Source organism: Achroia grisella, unplaced genomic scaffold, assembly GCF_030625045.1.
Source record: "Achroia grisella isolate CSIRO2021 unplaced genomic scaffold, CSIRO_AGI_Agris_v1 utg640, whole genome shotgun sequence".
NCBI lineage: Eukaryota > Metazoa > Arthropoda > Insecta > Lepidoptera > Pyralidae > Achroia > Achroia grisella.
The window spans coordinates 5,379,238-5,405,050 of NW_026712977.1; the positions used below are offsets into that span (position 1 = coordinate 5,379,238).

Consider the following 25,813-nt stretch of genomic DNA (forward strand, 5'->3'; position numbering starts at 1 on the left):
CGATGATGTGTTTAGGTTTTATTACAGTTAAGATAAGAGTTGCTAATTTTTATAAATAACACGATAGAACGCGCTTTGCAGAAAAGTGGTGCGTAATTTGTTGCTACGTAGTACTTATTAAAAAACTCTTTTAAGTAAAAATATATATGTTCCTTATTCACTTCCTAATGTAACAAGACCTACTGATGTAATGACAGTCGATTCTTCGGATATCCCTAAGAAATAAGCATGTTCTTCAGTAGAATTACCATTCCAACTGTCTATTGAGCTGGGAAGAACGTAATGAGTTTAAAATTAAGTAATGTTATTCTGTGATTTATTGTCAATGCTTCACAATTCATTTGTGTTCCTTATTAATAAAAGGAATATGAAGGGATCGATTCATCATCATCATTTCAGGCTGTATCTATCTACTCTTGGATATATACCTTTCCCAAAGACTTCCAACATGTGCGTTCCGCATCCACATCCGTCCACTCCCGGCCACCTTCGTGATGTCGTCGGTCCATCTTGCGCCTAATACTCCGTCAACCCATACGCGACCTTCACTCCCTAATTTTTCTTCCCCATCTATCATCGCTGACTCGGCTGTAATGCACGGCCTACAGCCATTCAGCTGACATTAAGAACTAACGAAAACGAAGAAATTCGGCGGATAATCGAATTGGACGACACCTATTCGATTATCCACCGAATTTCTTCGTTTCGAATCATGTACCTTAGAGAAACTCTGAGCACAGCTCTCTCCATCGCCCGCTGTGCGACTTTTTATTTATTAACTAGGCCTGCAGTTAGCGTCCATTAGTTAGTCCATTCTGCACTGTAAGTACTCACAGTAAGAATGCATTTGTTAAAGACTTTTGTTTTCAAACATTGAGGGATTTGAAGTACCCGGATGGGATTAATGATTAAAGCGATAACATATCGTATAGTACATATTTTTATCCAACTGGAACAAAAATGAAACTTTGTCTACATATTATGTCTCTCTCGATATATTTTAAATACTGACATGAAAATTAAGAAGTTTAGGAAGCTTCAATGAAAGCGTCTTTTTAATTATACAAATATTTTATGTAATACATTTTTACATTTAATTATAGAAGCATAAATATTAATTCTCATTTTCTAACTTCGACCGACCCGACCTCCATAAAAAGGTACCTGGCCTATTTTACTCATATAAAGAGTGGAATTCATAAAATGCTAAGTATAAACTCAAGCTCTGTTTTTATTCGCAACTAAAAGCCTTAATACTAATTTTCATATTACTTTTGACTTGTATTTTTTCCCTCCAGGGGGAACCGTGTGGAGGTTGACCTGACATATATTCTAGCAATAATATCATCAGTCCATATTGCTAACAATCCCCTTTCCCCCCACATTAACGATATTAGTTTTTTATTTTAACAGTTGACGGCTCAGCTGGATTATGTGACAAACGTTGTCTGTCTGTTATTGTTACAGTAAATTAAATTGTAAATTCAGTTTCAGAGTATTTTAAGTCTCTATATATTAGTAGATATAACTATGTAATGTACGAGTTCCTTTTCATATTAGTTCTTATAACTATATAACTGAAGCTAGTAGTTAACAGAATAGCGAGAGGATAGCAAGGTCAGCTATAAAAAATTAGACGAAAGTTGATATTGTATTAAATTACTAGTTTATATAAATAAAAATGGAGTTATACTTTTGTATCCACTGCAACGAATTCACAACGACATAACCTGCGTGAATTGTGGTCCTGGCGAGGATAGTTAGAAAAACCACAACGTTGGCTACAACGAAGCATAGTAACACTAGAATATCGCATATCGTGTGCCTAAAGTAATTATCGCTGACGTATCTTCGAAAAGGACAATATCTGAAATCAGATAATACATATTTTTATGACAACTACGAAAATAAGAACTCATGAGTACCAGATAGTTTAGGATCTTTCCATCACTTCTGTGGTCAGTTTTAATTTTTAATATAAACTTTAATACAAAAACTTATTCTTCTATAAAAGATTACCTCAAATTATATCGTGCACATTTCTCATACAAATTCTCCAAGTATCTAGCCAAAATACAATGTTTGGCTGGCACCACATGTTGATGCATATAGCCTGCACTGTCTTTGGCTAAGAAAACAACTGCCCCAGTTCCATTTCGCCTTTTTGGACAACCACTTCCCACGTATCCACATTTGCATTTCTCATATCTGAATCCGAAACACTTGCATGGCATTATGGCACTAGTATTTACATTTTAGTTCTAAGTAAAAACTAATTTTGAAATATTTTTGATGTACCTAACCTATTTTGGTATTATGACAGAGCAAGTACTGTTTAAAATAAAATAACCAGTATATAGATATTTTTAAATTAATATTACATTTTGTTCCTCATTATATTAATACATTTTCATTATATTAATCAATTTAACAAGGAAATGTCTTACATTATACTTCCTTAATTTACTTATTTTTATTTATAAATTAAAAAAGTATGGATATCTGAACTTTTAATTAACATAACAAATATTTAAAAACTTATTTCGTAGATAATGCTATAATATTAACTATCGTGAATCGTTTTGTGTCATTGTAATATATAAAAAACCAAAAGATTTGTTTATGACATTGTTGTATATAAAAATTGTAAACAATGTCAAATAAGTGATTAAAATATGTGGTAATATTCAAGAAATAACTTAGAAAATTATGATATGTGTGTATTTAAATAAAAATCGTTACGCGTTGTTTCAATGAACGGTAAATGTTAATATATATTTCTACATACTATCAAAATTTGTTAATAATTAACCATAATCGTATAACCTTACAATAAGTTAACATGATTTAAGGAAAAGTAATACTTTATTGGATGGACTTGTGATTTTGTCTATTCTCGGTATTTTCAATAATAACTTTCTTTTTTAGATTGGTGTACGACTATACGGAGTGACTATCGCAGGTAAAATGGCAATTTGTGGAAAATGCAGTACTAATATTACCCGTAACATATATTTGATAATTCAAAACTTTAATTTTAAACATAAATGAAATTAAAATTGATAGGAAATTTGAAAACTTTTAGACCTGTTCATATTACGTCAGCAAACTTATATTTCTAATTATTTATATTTTACAGTTAAAAAACTTACATTGTTGTCTTCTAAACCGACTACAAGAACATAACCCAAAAATTATGTGAAACATATGTGTTACAGTGATGTAATATACCGCACATTAGAATATGACAGATGATAGAAGTATGAAGTGTAATATACGTGACCAAGGAAAACTAAATGTGTTTTACGAAAATAAAAGTATTTTTAAAAGAGAATTACGTGATTTAGCCTATTATTAGAAATATAATATGCAAAAAATAGATCACGATTCAAACCTTAATCCGTGTAACGGAGTGGAGAATATAAACATAATAGTATTTAAAAAAAAGCATAATCGACATAAAAGACGCATAAAGTATAAAATATATAATCGTTCAACGAATGACTCAATGTTAGATTCTGATATTATAATTAAATATATAGGTGTTAACTATTATAAAAGTATACCAGATCTCGAGATGTTTAAAATTAATAAAACCATTATCAAGGGCTACGATATAGCGAAAAACAAATTATTCCACCCTTATTGTAAGAAATATGTAGTGAATGCAGTATCAGAGTATCGGTTACCCGAAGATGTAAATCCTTTTAATAACTCAGTTAATCGCGTTAGATGTAAATTATATAGATGTCAACTTAGTACACAGGAAGAAAGTTGTTGTTGTTCGTGCAATTCTGATGCAATGTTCGAAGTAATGAAAAGTCTATATGACTGCTATAAGAAAAAAAATTGTGATCACTGCAATTGCATTCTCTGCGGCCATCTTCCCAGGGAAGAAAGGCGCATGGCTTCTATGCATTTGACGGTTGGTATGGAAACTACTGATCTCAAAGAAAAGAAAAAACAAACTATCAGGAAAACCAAAGAAGCCGCTGAAGCAATGGTAGGAAAAACAACAGCTGACAAAGAAAAAATGTTTAAAGAGTTAGCTATATCAGGAGCTCCACTTCCTGAGGCGAAAACTGTATCTGAAAAGCAACTTATGAAAAAAATTAGAATAGATCTTGGTTTACCACCGGAACCGATAACTCCTGCAGAAAAAGAAAAATATAAACGCGCGGTAGTTGCTAATTTGATAACTCCATTGAAGGGAAAGTCTCTAGCACAAAAAGAGGATATCTTAAGACGACAAATAAAAATGGGATTAACATTACCCGAAAGTCGTACCCCATCAGAAAAGGCATTAGTAATGAAAGCTAAAGCTACTACTGAACCTGTGCATTTAGAAAAAACTCAGAAAGCTAAGACAGCAGATTTCGATACGCCTTTAGAAGGAAACTTACCTTTGCCAGAAGATCGTACATCATCAGAAAAGGCTGTAATAGTCAATGTCAAAGGTACTAAAAATGCATCGAGTTCACTTGCTGTACCTTCTGATAAAATCCGAAAAGCTAAGGCTGCGGGTTTATTAACACCCTTGGAAGGTAAACCGCCGGAACGGAAAGAAAAAATTCTTAGAAGCTTAGCAATGCATGATTTTCCATTGCCTGAAGGTAAAACACCATCTGAAAAAAAGTTAGTCCTAAAAGTACGTAAAGACCTTGGTTTGCCTGAAGAACCTAAAACTACATTCGATAAAGAAAAATATAAAAAAGCTGAGGCGGCTGGATTAATAACACCACTAGAAGGAAAATCACACATACAAAAGGAGAAACTTCTTAGAGCACAAACTAAGATTGGGTTACCATTGCCCGAAGGTCGAACTCCATCAGAAAAAGAGTTAATAGCAAAGATTAAGGTCACTGCTAAAACACCTACAGTATTTGCTGTACCATCAGAAAAGATAAAAAAAGCGAAGGCTGCAGGTTTATTATCACCTTTAGAGGGAAAAAGTCGGGAACAAAAAGAAAACATATTGCGAGGTTTAGCAATGCACGGTACACCGTTACCCAAAGGAAAAACACCCTCAGAAATTAAGATATTAGATAAAATTCGGAAAGAGCTTGGTTTGCCTCCCGAACCGAAGACCGTTTCAGATGAAGCAAAATACAAGAAAGCGATTAAAGACGGAATAATTACTTCGTTAGAAGGAAAGACTGAAGCACAAAAGGAGAATATTTTAAAAAGACAAGCAGAAACGGGCAACTCTTTACCAGAAGGACGTACTTCATCAGAAAAAGCATTAATGACTAAAATTAAAGATACCAGAAAAGTCCGGCCTGCGATAGCTGTACCTTCTGAGAAGCTTCGAAAAGCAAAGGCTGCTGGATTAATAACCACATTAGAAGGTAAAACAGTTGAACAAAAAGAAAAGATTTTAAAAAGTTTAGTAAAAGCTAATATTCCACTTCCAAAAATAAAAACTCCATTAGAGAAAGAATTAATAAAAAAAATTCGACAAGAATTGAGTTTACCAGCAGAAGCAAGGATACCATCCATGAAAGAAAAAATTCAAAAAGCCCAAGCAGCTGGACTTATTACACCATCAGATGGTAAAAGACGTGCTGAAAAAGAAAAAATGTTAAAAAGAATACTAGATGCAGGATTACATTTACCAGAAGGTAAGACATCGTCAGAAAAATCTTTGATACGCCACATTAGAGATGACCGTGTCGTCACGCACTCGATTACTAAAGTAACTTCAGCAAAATTACCAGCAGCGAAAGCTGCTGGATTCCTGACACCCATAGAAGGAAAAAATGTACCACAAAAAGAAAATATTTTAAAAGGTTTGGCAAAATCAGGAATTCCTTTGCCCGAAGGTAAAACACTTTCACAAAAGAAATTGATTAAAAAAATTCGTAAGGAAATGGGACTACTACCAGAACCAAAATCATCATCGATTAGGGGGAAAATGCAGAAAGCAGAAGCGGCAGGTATTATTACGCCACTAGAAGGCAAAACTCCTGCTCCTATTCTTAGAAAATTGGCGAAAGCGGGTGTACCTCTACCTGAAGGAAGAAGTACTTCGGAAAAAGCACTCATTGCTAAAATACAAAAGGAAAAAATAGATGGGAAACCATCAACCCAAAAGATTTTCTCAGGAAAGTTACGTCAACCTAAGGTAACTGGTTTATTGACGTCATTGGACGCCACGCCAGAACAAAAGAAAAAAGTTAAAGGCTTAAATGAAGCGGGTTTACCATTACCGGAAAGTAAAACACTTTCAGAGAAGTTTGGTATTCCGTTTGAAGGAAAAACTATATCTGAAAAAGAAATTGTTCGAAAAGCTAAAGGTGAAGGCTTATTAACCCCACTTTCAGGTAAATCACTAGAACAAAAAGAAAAAATTCTTAGAGGACTAGCTAAAGCTGGACTACCCTTACCAGTAGGCAAAACAGCCTCAGAAAAAGATTTAATTAACAAAGTTCTAACCAAACTTGCCCCAGAAATAACTCTTTCTGAAAAAGGAAGTAAAATCAAAACTAGATCAAAAAAAGTTGGGGTAACTTCAGTAACAAAACAAATCAAAACAATTACTGGTACAGGAGAAGAATTTCAAGATATTGTTAAAACAACCAAATGTGATCGTTCTTGTGGTTGTGATAAAAAGAAAATTAGATTTAAACATAGTTATGTCAAGATCCGAGTAACTTCACCAGATTTATCTTCTTTATGTCCTTGTCCTGATAAATGTATCTCGAGTATCAAGCATGGAGTAATCAATGATAACGAAGGAATTAAAGTCACAGTAGGTCGAGTCGTCGGCGTTCCTTCTTATCCATTAGTTAAAAATCAGTTTAGATATGAAACAAGCACTACAAAAAGCAAATATAGTTTGAAATCTATATTTTTAAGCTTAAAAACTAATTTTGGTAATAGCGGCGACTCCTCGAACATCGAAAATTCATTTGAAAATATTTATCGTTCTCATGAGCTAAGAGATAATAGTGAGTTCACAACGAAGGCAGAAGAAAATTTCCCCGAAACTGATTATAATAATGATGATCTAAGATACGTGTTATATTCCTATTTCTATAATTATATAGTGCCCTACATTAAAAAAAAAAGGAATATGGAAGTCCACAATCATAACAGTGGTTGTGATATGTCTACATCTTCCTCATGTGTAAACTATCTAGATAGTGTTTTACATTCACAAACATCTATGTATGGAACTAACACTTCAACGGAGTCATCCTGTTGGAGCTTCCAATCTGCAATAATAGTTAACACTGAATCATCACTATCATTTACTACTGGATATTTACATAGTGAATCTGTCTTAAAATCTGATGTAAAAACCATAAGCGTGATATCATTTATAGATAGCAATTTTTCTTTTAATGGTAGTCATTACCTATTATCAGAACATTCAGAAGACGAGTCGTACAGCTATGATAGCATGGATGAGTCAGAACATTATATAAATGACATCGAATACATTGGCGAAAATACTGGAAGGTTATAATAAAATTTAATGGAATTATGTATATTCACTCTTAAATAATATCTATAAATATTCTGTATAAGATGATGAAATGTTTTTTTTATTATCTTTCAGTGAATATAGTAATTTCTTATTAAAATATACCAAGAACAGTATTAACATGAATAAACATGAAAGTTTTAACAATGATATTTTAATATTCCAATTGTCCAATGAGAAATTACATAAAAAAGGAATTCCTACAGTTAATTTGTGTGATTTAAATAATGATCAAGATATTGTGAATTTAGCAGAAGACGTACTTTTACAAAAATTGTGTTCACATGCATCGTCTATTGTCATTGTTATATCTAATGATGATTCTGATAGCTTACTAAGCAAGGCCACTTCCTTCAATTGTAATCAAATTCAAAATTGGGAGAAACCAAAACATTACAGTAAGTAACATTTAATTGCATAAATTCTGTATATTACAGAAGATGTCCCGCCCTAACATTTTGATATTTGCCTATCGGTTTATTCCTGCGTAATTATTAGTAGTACTAACCAAAATTATCTTGCCTCATCTAATCTGCAAGAATACATTGTTTCTTAAGTATACAAGAGAACATTGTTAGTAATAGGGATTATTAATTACAACGTACCTTATAGAGTCGACCTCTACGTGGAAATTATCCTCTTTAATTCCTGGTGAATTCATCACAGTAAAAAATCTTGTTAAGTACCTAAAAACCGACCTACTGCACCTAAATCTGAGAATATGATTCAGAATGTTCAATTAACGAAATAAACATGTACAATAATTCAGTTTCATTCAACTCCTCGTTCGGTCTAGCTAATATGAAAATGAAGCATTTTATACAGCTTAAACCTACTTCGGTGTATTACTTTAGTGATCAAAATAAAAATCCATTGCTTTTAAGACCTATGCTTTTCAATTTAATTAGTCCATATTTTTCTCTGATAACTACAAGTGCAGCTAGACTCTTGCGGGTAAAATAAGAGGGATGATTGTTATTATATTTAAGCTGTTGGTTTTTCAAATTGCTCAATATAGGTATATATATACCTACGTATTTATATTTCCACTTTTAACTAAATCACTATATTACAATAATAGATATGTTACAGGTATTATATATTGGTATACTGATTTTTATGGCGGTATTACTTAATGTAATACTGTATTCGTACAATATTGTAAGTTACTTTGTAATGGAATAAATATTTCAGACTCAAAGTCAAATGAATTGCCCACAAAGGAATTGAATATAACAGAGAGTGAATATGTTATTGCGCGAAATAATCCAGAAAAAGATAATCAGGAAATCATGCAACGCTACCATAATAATAGATATATTCGAAAAGATAAGGCAGAGTACAAACAACAGCTTAACGAACAAAAATATCGAACAGTTGAAGTCAATTTGACAAAACAAGCACGACTCCAACGAATAGTTAATGTAGACACGACCGAGGATAGACCATGTTGTTGTCTGCCTAAAGAACCAAGCGCTTGCAAAATTGCTCATGATGTTGGACGAAGCTCGTAAGGCTTCAAAATTAATTACACCTCCAATTATACAAGGTATGTTCTTCAATGTAGTTTTTAGGTAAAAATTCAGACTTATGGATTTACCAATTTGCAAACTTTCGTCCTCTGGAATTACAACGTGTAGGAATGGCGCCAAAAAGTAGATTGCCATTAAAATTATATTAAAAAACAAGCTAATTTATTTACGGTTTTAGGCTTAAATCTGTTTTTATTATTATAATAATAAGCAATCTACATAAATAGCTTAATCGATTCACATACGACTAGTATTCCATTAAACGAACTTCCACGAAATATACAGCTGGCACCAAACAAATAGGATACTTCTTTCTACACAACGTATATACGACCAAACGTGTGACTGTATTGTTTTTTTTTCAATAGGAATAATCAGAAATAAAAAAAAACAATAACAGTCGGTTGTGTTACTTTAACTAAATTTATAGAACGTAAATTACCTACTGTTACATCCACACATACCTAAAGAAACACAAATAATCGCGATAAAGTAATTGTTTGGGTGTATGCTTCATCCATCCTAAATATTACGCATTTGATGCATAATTTCATGTCGATTCGTCTTGAGGCGTGAAAACAAATGTCTATTCAATCAATCTATAATAGTAGTTAGTTACTTTAATATATGTATGTATTATATTCGTATTTTATGATTTAGTGTAAAATATATTAATTATAGAAAATAATACAGATAATCTAGCAACAAATTTTGGGCATTCCAAAACAGTAAATGGTAGAACAAGTGAATGTAATACTGTGGAGAGAAAAGTGAAGCTGACTCCTGTATGGCCATGCGAAAAATACGAGCCGCATGCGTCTTTAGAAGACACTGGTACTAGCAAAACTGAAAAATCCAGTAAATATACAAAAGATAACTATTTCCGAAATTTGCAAAAATGAGGATATAAAAAAGTAAACCGCGATTGTCCTCGACATCAAACTCAGACTCAGAACGTACCACAACAGTTGCCTTTTAAAGAGTTCGCGTACCCATCCCTTGTAGACATAGTTGATATAAAAAAAAGAATAATAATGACGTCGCACTTAACACAGACAACGTCCAGCTTCAAATTTAATTTTAAACGGTGACAACCTGACCCTCCGATGAATTTAGAAGCTCACCAACGTCATTCCGAGCATCCTATAGAAGCCAATGTTAAGAAGCAAGGTATAATTGATATTGATTGTGCTTGTAAATGTCCCTGTGAGATGCACTCTTCAGGCGCGACTGCCCATGTAGTAAATTCAACAGCACCAAGAAATATAACCAACTTACAAGTGCCCGTCAAAGGATTAAAGTTGTATATAAGCGGAAAGGGATCGGGATTTAAACAACATAATGGAGTGCATTGCTTCGATGTGGTCCAGCTAAACACTACCTCGCCCACTTCATTCAGATTGTGCATAATTACAAACAATCCTATTATTCTGTAGTACCGTTTTCTGTAATCTATTAATAATGTATTTTATTATTCAAAATCAAGTTCTGTAACAGAATTTTTTGCTGTTATTAAATGCTAAATCTAATCTAATCTACACGTCTGCTCTACTAAGTGCAACATAGTGTATAATTAACACTACGCGCTCCGTAACATGGTATGAGTGACACTGCCGCCCACACCGCCCTGTTTAATAAAAGAAATATAAATATTTTCGATCTTCATGTCAATGTCATTGAATAACAATAATTTGTTTTCTTTCTAAATTACTATTTGTAAACATCGCAGTAACTGTTTACTAGCAAGTTATTGAAGTCGCTGCTGGAAGACCCAAAAAAAAAACAATTTTTATAATTAACTAAATTTAATTCTAAAATTAATTGTTGCAATTATATAGGTGTCTTCGGATCGATGTGTGATCCATAAGTGAAATTATATAAAATCAAAAATCAGGGAAATGAGTATTATTGCTGTGTGAATTAAAATGCTGATTCGACGCAGGTAGTTTTCTCAGTAGCGCACCTTCTTGCGTCATGCTTGGTGGTCCGATCCGATCGCCGGTGAGGATGTGTCGTAATATTTGTTAGGTATCTACTATAACAAGCACTCACCGTGTGAAGTAACTGATTGGACAGTTGTTTCAATTATTTCCTAGCCTATAAATACTGAAGTTTCAATTAGGGGGACAAAAGTTAATTTTCTTCATATCTATTTCGGCCAATATCAGAAAATCGATATTCCAATTAAGAATTCTACAATAATACTAAGTTTTGTTTTTTTTTAGTAATAAAGTTGTTTAAATATCCAAATCAATCTAATCTCATAACTTAAATTTAAGTTTATGTAATGTAACTAAACAGAATTTGCCTGATACAAAGTAAAGATCTATAAACTTGCATAATACTTGGGATATTTTAAACGGTAATATAAATATAATCACGCTTACAATTCTAAAAAGAACTTAAAACTGCAACTATATTGATTAGAGGTCATTGCAAAAAAAAACAACTAAGTAAGTGAAAAGAATAGGTTTATTTATTAAACCACAAAGAAAACAAAATCGTTGGTAAGTTGGCTTCATAAAGATGTTAATCAATATCAGAAAAAGTGCAATTTTGTAATGGTCCGAAGTAGTCAATAATATATAACTATTCACTATAGTATAAGCATTACATTTTAATTTTAGCGTTAAACAAATATAAAAAAAAACCTTGAAATCGCTAACTTTGAAGGTTGTTAGTTAACTTTAGTTTTAGTTTTAGTTTTAGTTGACTTTAAACATTACTAAACGTTATGAATATTAGTTAGTAAAATATTATTGACTAGCCAATCACCAAATACATATGTATATGAAGCCAATTGTACATAATATTATGACAAAATATTTATACCTGATTAAGATTTCAAAACAACATCTCTTTTATTGAGATTTTACCCTCTGAGAATATAACACTAGAGACGTATGTACATTTATACGGCAACTGGTATTGAGGAGACAACAGGAGCTCAAAGGGATATCACGTATATTGTCTGTGTAACATATTTAATTAGGCGCCAGCACACAAACCCGAAGTGGAATCCGTGTGATACCGCGATCCGTGTCATTCGGTTTCATAACAAATCAGGGACAGGATATATATTACAAGTTAGCAAAATATTCTCATTTGTTTTTCTATTAACAGTATTGAAAATAGTCGCTGTGGTACACAAGGAATATCTACAGAATGCATGAATTTTGATATGGTATAGCAACTCTAGATCGGGTCTGTGAATATGGCGGTTTTATAATAAAAAATCAGTCTCATCTAAAATATCGGTACAGGAATGTAATCGATCTACAGAAAATTAACCTTATCTAAACTTACATAAAATCTTTAACGTTAAGTACATAATATTCCTTATACTTAACATAAAAATCTTAAGGTGGGTCACAACATTCAAATGTAACAATCGAATAATCATACAGTCTATTTTGTTTTTTTTTGTTACATTTTGTCGTTGAGAAATCGACCTTACAATTCCAAAACAATTAAAAGGTACAAGTAGAATCTATGTAAAAATGTTACTCTAAATTCGTATACTAAACATCAAACGGAGGTGGGCCACAGAGCGCGTGGTCGCTTAACCGCTGCCTACGCCCTCTATACATCGACTTTTAAATATAACACACAATTATATATTTATTTTAAAATATTTAAATACTTATAATATCATGTGGGCGCAAGTTGTTCGGCAAGTCAGGACATTCTTGTATTCGTGGCTACAAACCATAATAGTACCACGCAACTATAGGAAATCCTAGCCATGACAAACACTCATCATAATGAGAGTGTATGCAAATGCTTAAGCATATTCAGGGCCAGGGTGCAAATCAGACCTGACCACTAAGGCATTAGATGTATTTAAATTAAATATATGTATATCGGTAGAGGTGTGCAAAATAGTTTACAAAATGTATTTAAATAGAAAATATAAATACTTTTTGCATATATATATATATATATATATACAATTTGAGTACTTTTCAAGTAATAATTGATACGAATACTTTGAATATTACATTATTTATATTATTATTATAACAAGAAGTGAAATGTGTACAACGGGTATCTCAGTCAAAAAAGGCATCTCTGCACCGCAACCTTTATATGCTTAATACTAGTCCCGAGTGATTTGCTAAGTTGTTACATTAGAAATAATGTTTATATATATATATATATATGATAACAAACCTTCAAATATACAAGAATTGTATATTTAAAAGACATAATAAAGTTCATTTATCTAATAGAAAAATTTTATTAGTGTCTTAGCAAAAAAGAGTGATTATAAAAAATATAAACGATGTAAATAAGAGAAAAGTCATGCAATGCAAAGGCGTATGTTCTCAAATAAACAGACATTAACAATGTATAAAAAATTTCTTCACATGCTGTAGAAGAAACAGTCTTAAAATGAGCGTTCAGCAGTCGACTTGAGAACAAATAGTCGAGCTGACTGTATTGGTTACAAATTATTTATTGGTTGACTGATCCCAGTCTAACCAAATTTAAGTTAAAGAGATTGAGTCAACTTAAGGCGAAAATGTTGGCATATTAGCGAGCTTCTCTTTTACCTCATCGCTAGAATCGTCGGCCAGCAATAGTGTGTGAGAGAAACCCATGGTAACCTGGGTTATTTTCATGCCGTCCATTCGTGATACTTCTTTGGGTCGCGCAGTAGACTTAGCGATCTCACCTGTACCCTACATACAAAATAACAAATAAATTATTAAATTAAAAGGAAGAACCCAAGGAACTACTTTCGTTAATTTACATAAGATATACATGATTAGCCAGAAAGGGTAAAATAAGCCGCAATGATAAGAAAGTACTATGGTAACATACAACTTTCCCCGAAACCGTATATACTTTCACATGCATTTGATGAAAACTTGTTAATTTGAATTTACAAACAGTTTAGTTCTATTTATTGGTATAGATAATAAACATAGAAAAAACCCTATAAGAATACAAATATAATATACAACCATGAATGGAAACATTCATATTGGGATGGAATCCAATCGTTTGATTTTAAAACTAGATCGTCTACTGAACCTCTAAAACAAAGAGGTCGAAAATAGATGTATACTAACCAATTCCCCATATGTCGGCGAAACGCCCCAAGCTATTAGAGAGTCGTCCGCTTCTAGTACAACGGACGTGTTGCTTGTGCCAACACTGCGAATATTCCAACCTGAAAAAGTTATACCAATCCCTTTCAATTCTCTTAAACAAATAACACAAACTAGACATCATGGAAAACTACAAGGTGCAACCGAAGTATTACTCTGTTTCTGAAATAAAATATAGCCTAAGTTTTTCTTGTAATACAATAAATAAATTTGCATCAAGATCCGTTCAGCCGTTCGCGTAAAAAGGACCTCAGATACGTGACGTCCTCGGTAGTCTAGCGGTTTAGCACACCGCCTTACTTCCGCGACCATGTCGCGTCACGGTCACAACAATTTGTATTCGTGAGTATAATTGTTTGTATCGGTCTGGATATTATCTATGTATAATATGCATGTATTTACTAAAAAAAAATATCTATGTACTTGTATCAGTTATCTAGTACACATAACACAAGCTTTAGCTAGCTTAACTTGGGTCATTCACACTTACAATTCACACAGCGCCGACATGACGCGCGTCCTGAGATTATTATTATTTTTAAATAAGCAATACTAGTATGTATGGATGTAATTGAAACACCTTTATATAATAGTAGAATGAATCAGACAAATAAGAAAAGTGGACAAACCCGTTTTTTCGTGTTTAGTACTAAACACGAAAAAATAATTAGAATAGTACTACAGGCATGGATTTCAGTATCTTGCTTTGCTCATTTATCTAACATATACATATTACGTATTCAGCAGTTTATTGAAATGCATTGACAAATACAGAATGATTAAATTACTTTGATGCACATTTGACTTTCAGGCATTATAAAATAAATGGAACATACCAGAAAGGTCCTGCACTGGTTTGGGGTACATATTCGCCTCCCCGGTCCTCTTTGTCTGGCCAAACATGAACAAAGCACCTGTGTTCAAATACAAGAAGAACATATCAATTACTCAATAAATTAATACATCTTGCCTCCAGTAGCAATCGGAAGGAAGAATTATTTTTTAACTATTTTGATTTCATTGCATTAAAAACATCACAAAGTTACTGACGAACAAAATGAAATGAATTATCTTTAGTGAAATGTAACATAGTTTTAACATTAGTATGTTATAAATGTCTCCAGAGACAACCTTGGCAGGTAGTTCATTGCAATATGTAGATTTATTCACTCACCATTCTCATTGACAGCAAGACTGTAAGTTGCACCACAATGCACAGAGCGGACGCCACGCGACTGCGTTTCAAAATATTTGATGAGTCGTGGAACACTTTCGTCTCTTGGCTCAGCGTGCCCCAACCGACCGAATCCGCCAAAGCCCCAACTGTAGGCTCGCTTTTTAGAGTCTATCGCCACCTATAAATATATATTGGACGCTTTTATACATGTTCCTTAAAACGCTGTAAGGAACAACACGATTTTACTGTTGTAGTACAAGAATAATAAAGGACGAAAAGCCTATATTAATAAATCGGTCAGTTGAAGTCATCTTAAAGATTTCATTAATAGGACTTTATTTTTGACTTGTTGTTTTGAATTATAAGAGAAACGTATCAGCAATTCTGAAATCACTTGGGAGCTGGAAAACTAATTCATAATAACATTTAACTGATTTGTATCATTGTTTACATGGGAAGCCTAGTTAGATTTCGCAAATTTTCTATATTTTTATTTATGGTATTTTTCTAATTTATATTTAAGTGTATTCTCTGAAAATTTCAAGTTAATCCGACTAATAGTTTCGGAGAAATGAGGGCATATATAGAATAAGGTTCATCGAAAGTTATGTAAGTTTAAAAACAAGAAAAATGGAAACGGAAAACAGAGACTGGAGCTCGAGTGCGAGGGAAGAAATCCCGTAGATAACACCAATTAACAATATTGGAAGCAAATAATGACGCACGGGGTTTATCTTATGGTCCTATAAATAGATGAATCGTTTAGAAAGACAAAATAAATGAGTAAATATCCATTGGGACTTTGAACGCGTTTATCTCGAAACGGCGATTTCAGAGTCAGTGACGAACCGACTAGACCGATTGTCTTAAAATATTACAATATTTTTACAGGCTTTACTTAGGTAATTAATGTAGGTATAACAATACTAAATTATATTGAAAAAAATACAATGATTGTTTTGAGAAATCGCCATTTTGCCATAAATCAATATTTTGACTAATTCTTGGTTCAATGTCTGTATTCATCCAACCCGAAATTAAGTCATACGGGTTTTCAGAAATGAATTGCAGAAGATTATAGTACCCAAAATTATTCAAATAGATTATTATAATAAAATGCCAGTTCATGAATAAAATTAGAAATAGCACGTTGTTTTACACTTAAAACTAAGCACAACCCCTTAAGTAATGGCAAACAATCATGACGATCCAGCCAGCGGCATGTGGTTACCGTTACCTACATAAATAGCACAATTGACATTACATTATCATGTGACGCCACTCATGCGTTGCCATTTCGAAAGACTAAGATGTGATGCGTCCAAATTGGTAATTTCACTGCTTTAATTACACCATTCAACCGAAACGTAGCCTACGAAGCTGTATGGCGAGTAAAATGAAATAATTGTTACTAACCGTATGGTTATTACCACAGGAGAAGTCGACAATATCGACATCCTTGACCGGGCTCACGTGGCCGTCTTTCGACTTTTCGAAGAATAGTGCAATATGTTTCGGTACTGTTTCGAAGTGAAACGACAGTTTCGTAGACGTAACGAAATATTTGCCATCAGTATTATGACCTTAAAAACATAAAAATTGCATTAATTTTCATTTAAACCTTTTTATACGCATTATGCGTTCTTTTACAGAACATTCACAGTCCATTTCATTACTTGATTTGTATTATTTTGCATAATTCCGCCACCATTACCATGTTGGGGCCACAAATATTTAATGTATCAACTTTCTCTTTTTTGAAAGTCAATTGAAAATAACTATAATTATTTTCGCAAAACAAAAACCCCTCCGATTGATCCCTCGTCCAATTCATAGGGGGATCGAAATTACGACGGCCTGAACCGAGGTTCGTATACCTAGCGGTGCCCTCAAACTAAAGTCGTATCCATCAGGTGGGAGTTGGCCTTCAGCCGCTCCAAGTCCTTCCGCGGGTTTGGAGTGCCATCTGCACTCGCCCCCGTCGTGAAGCTGTAAAGCTGCAGCCAACAGCATTAGAATAGTCCGAAAAAATGACATTTTCAAATTTATACAGTTAGTAGCTGATGTAATAAGAAGTAACTTAGGCAACTTTATTATAGAAAAATAAAGTTTAATTCCACTCGGCCGAAGTAGCGAGTACAACTAGTGTAAAATTTATGTATAGTCAGAATAGTTTTATGCAATACCTAGTTGCCCATACTCAGGCAACCCAAAAGAGTGAAGAGCGCCGTTACAATCCAAAATCATGGAGAATTCCGCCCCACAGCCAACTTTCACTACTGGAGCACCACTGAAAAATAATATTTGTTATATAGCACCACATTTATTCCTCATGGGCGTAAGCGAAACAATAAAATAACGAACATTAAGATTTCTAATCTAATTCGCCACATCGCAATCGAGTTTAAGAACATTTTTATATGGTTACATTTTTATATTATGGTCAAACATGTTAAGAAAATCTGTATGGAAAACAGTACTTTTTATAAAAAGAATTGCAAATAAATAGACGGTAAACTGAGAGTTGGTATTCATCTACTAGTGGTAATCATAGTATATACATGAAAAATACCAGACATCTCGTATTAAGTGATAATATCTTATACTATTTAATTTACAAAAATTATATGTTATAATTATTGTGTTTGGAGCGAGCTTCAATCGATCTAAGACCTCCAAAGCCCCATTGTGATAGGAACAAGAAATACGAAATAACAACAAGATACCGTTATGTTATATTATAATCACCTGTATTTTATGCGCGTGGGTTTCAATATCTGCGGAGTATTATTACCGACGCCACATTGTCCACTCTTGTTATCGCCGCAAGCGTACACAGTACCAGTATCTGTTACATAAATACGTATACGTACAGACATATGCAAAATATAACTGAGTTGTTTATGCATGCATGCATATATAAGCACCCACTAATTACAAACCTGGAGTGATACAAATTCAGTTTTATATTTAGTATTATTATGGTATATAACCATATATTATGAGACTGCCTTAACATCTGTAGCAGTCAAGCTTTGTCCCAATCTAAACTTAATGTTAATCTATACATATAAATAAAATTGGAGTGTCTGGTTTTAATATTGAAATAACCGTTTTTTACTACATGCATATGAATATAAATACAGTACATACACCAAAATATTTTTTTTTATAATTTTTGTATGTCTGTCTGTTGGTCTGTTTGTTCCGGCTAATCTCTGAAATGGCTGGACCGATTTTGACGGGATTTTTTTTGGCAGGTAGCTGATGTAATAAGGAGTAACTTAGGCTAATTTTATTTTAGAAATATTCCTTTATTATAGAAAAATAAAATTATTTCCATGTGGACAGAGTCGCGGGAACAGCTAGTAATATTATAAATGCGAAATTTTGTAAGTATGAATGTATGTTACTCTTTCAAGCAAAAACTATGGAACGGATTTTGATGATACTTTCCAGTAATATAGCTTATGCATTAGAATAACCGCGGGAGTAACCGCGGTCACAGCTAGTAGCGATATATACATATTATAGTAGTTATCCCAAACTCAATAACTCACGCCGGAACTTGGGAAGTACCTAACATAATTCATTCATAATTCATAATTTAAGGCTCAAGCTTATGAAACGACAAACGCTGATTTGACTATATTTAATTTGTCCTTTCAAATCAGGAATTCACTAAAATTGGGACAATATCCGTCTGGTCACCTGGTTGGTATTCTATTAACCTACCTGTGACAAAGAGTGAGTGGTTTCGTCCGACTGCGGCGTGTATGATGTTCATTCCCTGTAGAGTAGGTACTACCTCAGGTACATCCCGGGTTGTAGTGTCACCGAAACCTAGCTGGCCGCATGTGTTACGACCTGGTAGCGAAACATGCTCATTACCATTTTATGGAACCAGAATAAAAGAGTAGTATTGTACATAAGAAAGTAGAGCAGACCAGAATTAATAACTTTTGAAACCTACGAACATATTTTATTTTTCTATAACACAGGGGACAAACGAGCATGCGGCTCACCTGATGGTAAGTGATTACCGCTACCCATGAGCACCCGCAACGCCAGGGGAATTGCAAGTACATTGTAGGCCTTTTAAAAAGGATTAAGCTCTTTTCTTAAAGGTTTCAATATCGTATCGGTTTGGAAATACCAATACTGGAAGGTGATTCCACAATGTGGATGTGCGTGACAAAAAGTATCTAAAAACCGCACTGTGCAGGACCGCCATTCATCCAGATGATCAGGATGGTATTTTAGGCTCTGGTGGGTGGTACGGTAGTGAATCTCAGCAGCTGGTATTATTCCGAACAATTCCTCAGAACACTCCCCGTGATATATGCGGTAGAAAATGCATAGAGATAATATATAGATTAAATAAATTAACAGATGTCATATTATATTCGTTAATAGAGTGCATTCTAACTCAGTTTTATGTGTCATTATTCATAATTTAATAAATAAATAAATAAACATCGATACATTAGTGGACTATCGTATACTAGATATACAAGCTTTAATATATAAATAAGAGACAAAACTTTCGAAACACATAATACATGTACAGATTAATTGAAATATACCCATATTTATTTATTCAGCTCCCAAACTAATATTTTTTTAATTAATTATGTATTTAATTGTTATATGCTAAATTAAGGATATTTCTTAATTTGGAATTAATTATTGAAACGCCGATTGTAAAACTTTAATAATGTAATAAATAAATGGTTAACTTAGTTGAATCACACAAACTTACCACCTAAATATTCTTTATATATATTTCGTAATTTACTTCTTACTACTACTACTTATCATGTGCCTCATGGTTGGCACATGATAAGATGAGATCATGTACATGTACTACTCAGGCGTTGCCAGTAGTATTCAGTAATTTCACTGCCTACACGCACAACAAGAGCACAGAGCAAGCTGCTTGGCGGCTGAAATAGATTGGACTGAGGTACCTATGTAGAAGATTTTATATAGTCATCAGCATCTGCTTCTTCCTTATCCCCTTTATTTAGGGTCGGCGTAATATCTTTTTCTCTTCCATTCATCCCTGTTAACAGTCATCTCATTATTTACATCCTTTCTAACCATATCATCTTTCACGCAGTCCATTCATCTCTTTTTCGGCCTTCCTCTGCCATTATAAACATCCACATTCATATACACTTTAATTAAAATAATAGATTTTATACAGTCTACTGTTTATATTTGTGTGGTAAGTCTTTACACTCTTTTATATATATATATTTATATATATTTCTTTACTGTTTATATAATAAGAATCTCTTAAACTCACCAAAGGTGTAAGCTTCACCTTCCTCTGACACGAGTATGGAGTGTCCAGCACTACAGCAACTCACTATTAAGCGGTACTAGAACAAAATAAAATCGATGTACAGATTGTCCCAGTAGTTGACGTTGAGCCAGAACCAAGTAACAGGTTGTCAGAATATTTATCAGAAATTTTAAATAGTTTATATTACGTATTTTAAAAATTACAGACATTTATAAAAAAACATTAAATTCTATATCCAGTGATGATCTTCTGATAGCTGTTACTACTATATGGACATATATTTATATATTTTTTCTTTTGTTATCCCATATAGTTCGTTAAAAGTTGGGAATGAAATTTGCTTTTTAAGAAATACTAAGTGTTGCATTTTGGAAAAATACACCAACTTATAAAGTTACTTGCAAACTCGCCTAGTATTTTTTACAGTCTCATCAGTTAAAACTGTGCTAAGTATTAATTTTTAATTGTGGGTGGGGGGTGCTGGAGCAGTTGACTTCAAATTTTAAGCCAGTGTTTAAAGAAGATGTATTCAGGACCACCAAACAAAACATATTAAAACTAACTGTAATAAAATAAGGAACATATTTTTATCTATTTAGCAACAACTTACCCTGCGATTAGTAAACTTGTGGAAGGTGTATAGATTGGGATGGGTGCGTTTCGAAGGATTACTGTCTCTCTTAGCAACCAGATCCCAAGAGACAAGGCCTGCTATCAATAGCACACCTGGTGTCTTTATGAAAGTCTTCAATAGTTCCTGTAGATAAATTGGTTGGTAATAAGATACATTTTCTCTGTTATCTGGCTGGCCTGCATTATTTCATTATCTTTCACAAAAAAAATACATTACAAATAGTCACAGTCAAGTAGCCCTTGTCAATTTTATCATCAATTTACCTTTGTTCATTTTACACAATCCAACTTTCACTCACTCAATTTCACTCATTCTTCTCACCCTTCTCACATTATTCATTCTCTTCAATATAAGTATTGAAACTTATTTGTCTTTATTTTTAGAATAAATGAAATGCTGCCAGCAGCACCTGTATATATATGGGGTAATAGTGAATTATGATAAGAGAGGCTCTATGTCATGTCATATAGGTCATTGTAGTGAATTTATCAACATTGTTCCCAGCAGGAACCTATGGAGCTTGATTCCATAGGGTACATTGCTAGCAACAGAGCTAAAGGGGGCTTCATTACGGTAATGAAGTACAGAAGTGAAGTCGGTGACTTCACTGTCCGTCCACTGTATCCTAAACTTGGGGATATACTGAATCTATAGCTAAAATGGCATCAAAAAGAGGCGTAAAAACCTTAGCCACAAATATTAAGTGGCTTGCCTATTGGTCTTCAATATATAGGCTGCATTATGGCGAATGTGCTCATGAAGTCCATAACCTCATTCATCTAAACCAAACACATTCAAATTATGTAATGAAAAATGTAATGTCTTCCCTCCAGTTTTAGAGCTTTCATTATGTTATGCCAGCCTAATATCAGTAACTAGTTAGCAACTTATATGTTATATAGATCCCATACAGATACCTCTGGTAATTTAATTTTAGACTCCTCTGGCATTGGGGATGGACTCCTGGGTGGATTCTCTGAAGTTGCCGAGTCGATGCTGTCCTCATCTTCAGAAGCTGATTTGTTCACCTTCTTTATTTTGGATGCTCGTTTACTGAGAATAGCAGGACGTTTTCGACCATTGTTTGATGACATGTTTCACCCTGAAAGTAAAAGAATTCTTCAAGGACTACAAATCTGCAGTAATTCCATTTCAAAATAAAGAGACAATTCAATTCTTATCAATGTATATAGGTAAAAGGAAAGAATAACAACACCATTACATGCTTTATATTTTAAGTTTTCAAAAGTTCTTATGGTTTCTAAGAAAAACCATTGTATGTGTATTCTCCATCTCGTGTTATGAATGAAAAATTTCTTGAATCTTATATCTATCTAATTGTTATAAAGAAAAATAAGTACATGCAATCTTCATTTGTATTATTAAGACTAAGTAATATCTTTATAGGTAAAATATATAATACATATAAAACTATCTCATTCCAAAAGTAATTTATTCAATAAACAGGTAGGTAATTATTAAACAAGTATGAAGGAAACTACCCAGATTATTATAAAAGCTAGCTAGAAAGGATAGTGAAGTCAACTCTAAGTAAATAGGCTGTATCACACCACTTTACCGGCGTAATAACAGTAGGCGACTATTAAGCTATGATGAGACCCATGTCATATACAAAGAAGTCAATGGATGGTTCTAATACGGTACGAAATAATTAGGATTATTAATAAAATATTTATCATTAGAGTTATTTGCGTCCATTGCCTTGATTAAGAAACGCCCGTATATAATAATACACAACGGGATACAAAACCGTTATTCAAGAATGATGATTGTAAACAATAACTTATAAAATCTTTTCAATTGAAACTACAGAATAATTTATAACATATTCATAAACTATTTGATAACATAATAAATCGCCTACACACTTATATTGATACCTTTTCTTCAATAAATCATTAATAAGTAGGTACCATAATTCAAAGTAAGTACTGAGACGACACGTGTAAATAGAAACAATGTATAGAAGAAATAGCAAATAAACAAACATATTAAAAGTAATAGGTCATGTCGTATGTATTATGTGAATGGTGTTTTAATAACTTACCGAATAAACAATAAAGGAAAGTCGAAAAATAATATTCAAAAAAGCCGAAAGCTTGCTTTCTACGAACGAATGAAATGATTGACTGCTGACTGAATGTAAAGGTTTGTGTTGCCCAATACGGCACTGAGAATAGACGGGAAATAGTACGGGTAAATATAAACTGAATAATAGGGATGAGACAATATTAGTATACCTACTTACTTATAGATAGATAAATAGATGTAGGAAATTGAACTTTTAAGGAAATGAGATGTCTCTAAAAGAGGTACGATCATATAAGGACCAGGAAAAGAAATTATAATTTAAATCACCTACGTCTGCACCGTTGTAATTAATAATTATATATTCGCGACCAGGGATACAAGTCCTTCAATCGAATTAAATTTTAATATTATTTGTATAAAAATGTGTTATTTTTATACAAATAACATTAAAATTCAACCAAACTTACAAATAAATCATTATAAAAACTTACACATGAAATAATTCAGTAATAATCCATTAATATTATTTTTTCACAGTAGGTATGTACAATGTATTGAATATATAATAACATATATTGAATGAAATATGCAAAGTTAGATAGTAGGTAAATCTTGAATGCGGAAGGGAATGATTTGTGTTTGTTTGCTGCTAACAAAGCTAGCAACATCACCAATGTTGCCTGCTTTTGCCATTTTTTAAATCAAATTTGTCTCAGAGATTTATGTATGAAGTAATTGGAAGTGATACAAATTTTTTTCCACTCATATCTCTTTAATAATTTTCGAGTGAAAGATATAATTTCTGATAAATTCTTATAATGTTCTTAAGTCATGGAGTGGGAATAAATTATACACGTATCTAGAGACATAAGGGCATGTAGTGTTGCGTTCATTACACCACGACACGCCACTTACTCGAATGTCTGGTATCGGCATATTTATTATTATAATTTGAAGTCAATTGACTTACAATTAACAATAATCATAATTGCATAGGGGGAAGGGGATTATTAGCAATGCGGATTAATAACATTGCTAGCAATTAACCATGTCAGTTGATCTCCGCGCGGTTCCCCCTGATTTTGTTGACGTCAGCTCAGGTAACCCAGGATAGGTCTGATCCGACAACATACTCATCATTTTCCACTGGTGTCCCGCCAACGTATAGCCCAGGCGGTTACACCATTCCATTATCAACATATATTATGAGTTATAATTCCGTTAACATTACTCAAATCAGTGTACTCATCCGTATTTATTGAGTTATTGTAATGCTAATGAGTTGGATAAGATTGCATATGCTAATGTCAATTCAAATTCAGTCTCCACTTTAAAGTGTCATTTTGGTTATTTTGTTTCTTTGTAGGATAAACGCACAGACCAGTATCATGAGTTACAATTTAATCAGTTATTCAATCAATATATAGAAATTTAATATATAGTATGGAGGTACATCATTTCTACAACTTTTTCTACATATGGATGTAAAAATGATTATTTTATGTTTATTTTTAAATATCTACACGGTAAATTAAGTTTAATTATATGTAAATTTTATTTGCTCTTTTTGTTGTTTATATTGTATTTATTACATTGCACTGAATAAAATATTTTTCTTTCTTTCTTTTTAAACAAGGAGAAAAATCACCAACCCAATGTTATTCCGGCCTTGAAATCACACAGTAAAAACTGTTTCATATAAAAGGGTTAGAAATTGTTGATATAAGAGAGTAATAGGCGTATAAATTTCCATTTTATAATTTTATTGAATACTCACTAACACAAATAAGTTACATTTAGTACATCCTTTCAAAATCAGTTAATTAGCCTGTTGTGCTTTACTTTATACTTATCTTCTGTGTTATTATTATGGAAACTTAAGTAATTAAGGTACAACGACTCAGTATGACAACGCAAATTGTCGCAACTGTTAGTGTTAGTAGAGGAGCTAAAAGTAATCTGCACACAACCATAAAGTAAACAAAATAACACTAATGAGGATACATTCTTTTCAATTAAGTAAAAAATACTGAAAAAAGCTATAAACCAAAATATAAAAAAGCTATCAAATTTTTCATCCTAAATAATTTAACTAATATAACCAAAACAATAATAAACTTCAAAAAAAGTTTAACCTCTAAAATGCTAAGTACATTTTATTTTAGGACACTGTGGTCAATATGCAAATTTTAGTGATAGAGCAACTAAAATTAATCTGCACACAACCAGAAAGTAAACAAATTAACACTAATGATTTCAGTCAAGAAAAAAATATTGACTTCATATATGTAGGTAACGTACCCAAAATCCTTACATCTAAAATTATTATTACTGAAAAAATCAATAAATCAAAATATAAGAAGTCATCTATCAAATTCTTCATATTCAATAATTTAAGTAATACATCAAAAACCTCTTAATTGCTAAGTACTCTATAATTACGGACACTTATCAACCTAACCCATGTAGGGTTACATACATAGTCTGGACCAAAAGTTCGC

At 32.7% G+C, this 25,813-nt stretch overlaps 3 protein-coding genes across 3 annotated transcripts; 1 reads left to right on the plus strand and 2 right to left on the minus strand.

The window, feature by feature from the left end:
* Positions 1-1,312: 1,312 nt before the first annotated feature.
* On the minus strand, positions 1,313-2,454 carry LOC131849151 (uncharacterized). Its single transcript, XM_059199148.1, has 2 exons — positions 2,020-2,454; positions 1,313-1,867 (listed from the first exon to the last, which is right to left on the minus strand). Exons 1-2 carry the CDS (start codon positions 2,232-2,234, stop codon positions 1,663-1,665), a joined length of 420 nt encoding a protein of 139 aa, XP_059055131.1. The 5' UTR covers positions 2,235-2,454; the 3' UTR covers positions 1,313-1,662.
* A 700-nt stretch (positions 2,455-3,154) lies between these two features.
* LOC131849141 (uncharacterized) lies at positions 3,155-10,535 on the plus strand. The gene is made up of 4 exons (XM_059199134.1): positions 3,155-7,464; positions 7,565-7,887; positions 8,684-9,038; positions 9,715-10,535. The coding sequence occupies exons 1-3, from the start codon at positions 3,368-3,370 to the stop codon at positions 9,001-9,003; spliced, it is 4,740 nt and encodes a 1,579-aa protein (XP_059055117.1). The 5' UTR covers positions 3,155-3,367; the 3' UTR covers positions 9,004-9,038; positions 9,715-10,535.
* A 2,427-nt stretch (positions 10,536-12,962) lies between these two features.
* LOC131849150 (protein RCC2 homolog) lies at positions 12,963-23,418 on the minus strand. Its single transcript, XM_059199146.1, has 12 exons — positions 23,329-23,418; positions 22,178-22,362; positions 21,237-21,383; positions 20,627-20,702; positions 19,051-19,182; positions 18,064-18,163; positions 17,502-17,605; positions 16,732-16,898; positions 15,313-15,493; positions 14,975-15,052; positions 14,100-14,200; positions 12,963-13,706 (listed from the first exon to the last, which is right to left on the minus strand). The coding sequence occupies exons 2-12, from the start codon at positions 22,352-22,354 to the stop codon at positions 13,536-13,538; spliced, it is 1,434 nt and encodes a 477-aa protein (XP_059055129.1). The 5' UTR covers positions 22,355-22,362; positions 23,329-23,418; the 3' UTR covers positions 12,963-13,535.
* Positions 23,419-25,813: the final 2,395 nt, after the last annotated feature.